The sequence below is a fragment of the Rhinopithecus bieti genome, unplaced genomic scaffold (assembly GCF_001698545.2).
Source record: "Rhinopithecus bieti isolate Rb0 unplaced genomic scaffold, ASM169854v2 scaffold_10223, whole genome shotgun sequence".
NCBI classification, from domain to species: Eukaryota; Metazoa; Chordata; class Mammalia; order Primates; family Cercopithecidae; genus Rhinopithecus; species Rhinopithecus bieti.
Window position 1 is genome coordinate 2972319 of NW_016806659.1, and position 4129 is coordinate 2976447.

At 61.7% G+C, this 4129-nt stretch overlaps 1 protein-coding gene and 1 long non-coding RNA gene across 9 annotated transcripts in view; one reads left to right on the plus strand and one right to left on the minus strand.

Annotated features, from left to right (window-relative positions):
• Positions 1-4129, minus strand: part of LIMS2 (LIM zinc finger domain containing 2) — a 45666-nt gene that overhangs the window by 35310 nt on the left and 6227 nt on the right. Inside the window, exon 1 of one of the 8 annotated variants that reach the window (XM_017877355.1) lies at positions 3874-4066. The exons of 2 other annotated variants lie outside the window; for them this stretch is intronic. Coding sequence is in view for 3 of the 6 variants with exons in the window: in XM_017877346.1 (XP_017732835.1) it covers positions 3479-3621 (143 nt within the window). In the remaining 3 variants the exon portion in view is untranslated. Of the gene's footprint in view, positions 1-2545; positions 3261-3478; positions 3714-3873; positions 4067-4129 lie in introns of those variants that run through there. 5 more of the 8 variants (XM_017877348.1, XM_017877353.1, XM_017877346.1 and 2 more) reach the window with 5 other exon arrangements.
• Positions 3943-4129, plus strand: part of LOC108533008 (uncharacterized) — an 8775-nt gene continuing 8588 nt past the window's right edge. The window contains exon 1 of the long non-coding RNA XR_001886619.1: positions 3943-4017. This is a non-coding gene — a long non-coding RNA (uncharacterized LOC108533008). The remainder of the gene's footprint in view (positions 4018-4129) is intronic.

The window sequence follows — 4129 nt, forward strand, 5'->3', positions numbered from 1 at the left end:
CGGGCGCGGTGGCTCAAGCCTGTAATCCCAGCACTTTGGGAGGCCGAGACGGGCGGATCACAAGGTCAGGAGATCGAGACCATCCTGGCTAACACGGTGAAACCCCGTCTCTACTAAAAAATACAAAAAACTAGCCGGGCGAGGTGGCAGGCGCCTGTAGTCCCAGCTACTCGGGAGGCTGAGGCAGGAGAATGGCGTAAACCCGGGAGGCGGAGCTTGCAGTGAGCTGAGATCCGGCCACTGTACTCCAGCCTGGGCGACAGAGCGAGACTCCGCCTCAAAAAAAAAAAAAAAAAAAGAGAAAGAAAGCCTGCACGTGGCACAGCACAGATAGGGACACAGAGAAGGATGACCCACTCTGGGTGGGAAACCCAGGCTCCTCTCCACAGTGGCTGCCTGGGCAGTCCCTTGCCAGCTCACAAGTGCTGACTGTTAACTATTCAGGAATTCTGTAAAGCGTTAATGCCAATTCAAGCGTTGGCGGTTTGAAATGAACCCAGGTGGGGGTATTCACACCATGGGACTGGACACCCTGCAGATCAGTCCCTCCATCCTATTATGCCACTGGCCAGCTAGAAGGGGCCAGTCAGCACCAGAAGTGGAAGAAAAGGGAAGGAGGTGAGGGGCCATGGCAGTGCCCACCTGGCCCAGTCTGGGGCTCAGGGCTCAGTGGTGCCACATCACAAGCCACATCACTTGTTACCCACTTCACACTTTGCTTAAGCCCCTGATGCCACTGCAGACTCCTGTGCTGTGCTGAGGGCTCTGGCTGCACTCAGCTGCCCCATGGCTGACTCCTTCTGCCTAGGGGAACACTGGGCATACTCCACCCACAGGAGGGGCAAGATTGGTGGATAGGAGGGCAGGGATCTAGCAGCCTGCTCTGCGCTGTACTAAGCATGGACTCAGAACACAATCAGGCATATGACAGCCTCACACATAACACACATGATGGTTACATGGTGGGTGGGACTCCACTTTATGTAGCCAAGCCACTGAGCTCACACGGCCATGGGTGTCACCATCCCAGCCTCCATTTCCAGGAATGTCAGGGACAGCTGAGTCCCTGGTAGGTGGCCTTCCCCATGTCCACCTCTGTAGAACAACGGTGATGCCAGAAGTCCCTTCAGCTGTGATAGTCCAAGATCTTGCGGTTGTAAGTTCCAAAGCCCCTGGGTTGCCGCTGAGGCCGAGCCCCCTCTCTTCCCACGGCATGCCACCCCACGCTCCAGGCTGCCTTCACTCCCCGCCCAGCTCGGCTTGCTCCTGGGCTTCAGCCCCTCCATGCCCAGGTGCCTCCCACGGCTCCCCCTCAGACTTGCCACAGCTCTTCAAGCACTCCACGACCACACCAAGCATGCCAGCCTCCCCCACCTGCCATCACAGGGGGCATCCTCCCAAGCCCCACCCTCTGTGGCGCCCCTCACAGCCAGTCAGTTGGGTCATGTCCACTCCACCTCCCAGAACCCTAAGTCAGCTTCCTCTCCTCCACCCCCTCAGCCACCCAGGAGAGGCCTCCCTAGTGTCTGCCTTCTGTCTCTTTCCCCATCTCCTTCCCAGCAGCCCTTTCTCCACACAGCACCCATGGGTTCATCTGCAGAGAGCATGGCCACGTATGCCACCCCAGGTCCCTTTGGTGGCTCCCCACCGCCCTCCCTCTGCTCTTGGCTGGTGAGGTCCTGGGGAGAGCTGGCGGGGAGAAGCCCTGAAGGTATGGGAGCAGAGAGGTGTTTCCCAAAAGCAGCCTGACTCTGGGCAGCCTGGGGGATCCTGAAAGAACCAGGATCCAGGCACGAGGAGCTGCCTGGGATCACATGGGGACAGTGGACATGGGGAAGGGCACCCAGCATGAAACGGTGGAAATGAAACTCCACTGCTTCTGAGACAGGAAAACTCTCGCCCACTCCGAAGGCCGGGTTGGATGTCCGTTCCTCAGTCTGGCCCAGCCGAATCCCTGTGTATGGAGGCCAGGGAAGCCGGTGGGGCACCAGCACTGTGGGCAGCAGGGCCACCTTTGAAGGAGCAGGTGCATTACACTCAGATCACTCACAGCTGCATCAAACAAACACTCCAGGAGAACAGAACTGCGGGGAGCCACCCAAACTGCGTAAAGGGAGGCTCTCGGGAGTGGGACTGTTGCCGTTTGCTTCTCTTTATGTTTCTGTTATCTTTTATGTTTCTGGGTTTCTCCTTATTCTCTAAGACAAGCAGTATGGCCTGGACGAGGAACGCCCTACACAGTGTCCGCCAAAGGCTGACTGTCATCCCAGTGTCATTTGAGGATAAGAGTTTCTCGGGCCCTTGGAGCCCACAGCAGCAAGGGCAGGCTGACCCCTGCTAGCCACCACCTGCCTTCCCAGTGGTTCCGGCTGGGCTCACCTGACCACCTCCGCCTCCAGGGAAAGGCCCAAGGAGACTCAGGGGCAAGAGGACCCTTGCCAGGGAGCAGTGGCACCTCGGGGCCTCCCATTCCAGCCCCACTCCCTTCATGGCTCTGTCCTCCTCGCCATCCCTCCCGTGCCTGAAGGAACCGCCTCTCACCCACCTCCACCTCAGCGCTGCTGCTGGGCTGCTCCTGACCCTGTTCCTGTCTCTCCCCACTTTCTTTTCCTAGAAAATGGAGGGTGAGAACCCGGCAACTGGCAGGGACAGGCTGAGGAAAATGGGAGGCAGCCCCGCCGAACCCTGGGGGGTGACCACAGGCAGCCAGAGGGCCTGCAGATGCCACTCTCCTGGGTTAGGGTCCCTCCATCTCACTGCAGAGGGGCCTGGGCCAAGGCTTAGGGTGACTCCAAGTCAGGGGAGCTGACTGGGAAGAGAGGCTTGGGGAGAAGAAAGGGAAGTGTGTCTGGAGGGCAGGACTTACAAAGTGACAAGTTACAGGCTATTTTTGGTTCCTGGGGCTGCCCTGAGACCCCAGGCCACAGCCTTAATGGCAATCCCAGGCAGCTCCCCTGTGGGCCTGGGATTTGGGACCGCAACCCTGGACACTGCCCTGCACTCTCCAAGCCCCTTTTCCCAGCAAAGCCACAGGTCACTCTCGGGGCTGGAGCTCCCCCAGAGCCCCAGGTCATGGGATCCTGAAGAAGAGAATCCCCCTGCCAGGACTTGGCTAGGGGGGCCCAGGGCCTCAGGGACAGCCCCTCCCACCCAGCCCTGAGTCCTGCACTTGTACCCAGCTAGGTTCCAGAAAGAGCTGCAGGGACAGACACTGGCCGGACACTGGTGGACCTGTGGCCTCCTGAGTGCCCCAGCTTCTGTGGCCTCTGGTGACCTCATCTGTGAAATGGCAACGAGGGGCCTGAGAGCAGAGGGTGAGCCAGGCCCAGGGGAGTGCCCTGTCCCCAGCCAACCCCTGCACAGCTGGTGCTTGGGCGCAGCTCTGGCCGAGTCCCCACGTACCCTTCATCATTTTAAACATTTTTACCACCCCAGGTTTACAGAGGAGGAAACGGAAGGCTCCAGAGATGTCACTCACCGGGGATCCGAGATCGCACAGCGGGGTCGGGGAAGGGGGCGGCACACAGCTCTTGAGCCCTTTGCCCCTGGTGGGTGTCTGACCTTGGACAAGACCCCCTCCCGCAGCCCTGGGCGTCGGTTGTGAGCAGATGGTTGTCCCATCTTGCAGGGGTGGCGGGCGGGCGGGCAGGAGCTCCACCTTCCGCTGCGGGCGCTCGCCCAGAGGAAGAGGCGCGGGGGCTGGGGGACCCCGGCCCCGACGGGCGCTGCCGCCCCGGGAGCTGCGAGAATCCGACGCTCCAGGGCGGAGCGGGGACCGTGGCGCCGCGGGGCTGTACGGGAGAGAGCCGCGCCTCGGCCAGGGGTCCCTCAGTCCCACCTCCCCGGCCCGGGGACGTGGGTGGGGGCCGTTACCTTCCCGTCATGGTGGCAGCGACGCCGAGCCCGGGGTAGCCGCGGGTCTCCCTCTGCCGCCAGCCGAGCACCCGCCCGCCAGCCCGGGCCGCGGAGCAGGGAGACGCCCAAAAAAGGCCAAGAGCCGCTCAGCCCGCGAGAGGGGTAGGCGGGGGTGGCGGGGTGGGGCCCGCGGGGCGGGGTGGGGTGGGGAGGTCAAGGCTGAGGGTGGGGGAGTGTTGGGGAGGTGAGGGTGGGAGGTTGCGGGCGTCTAGGT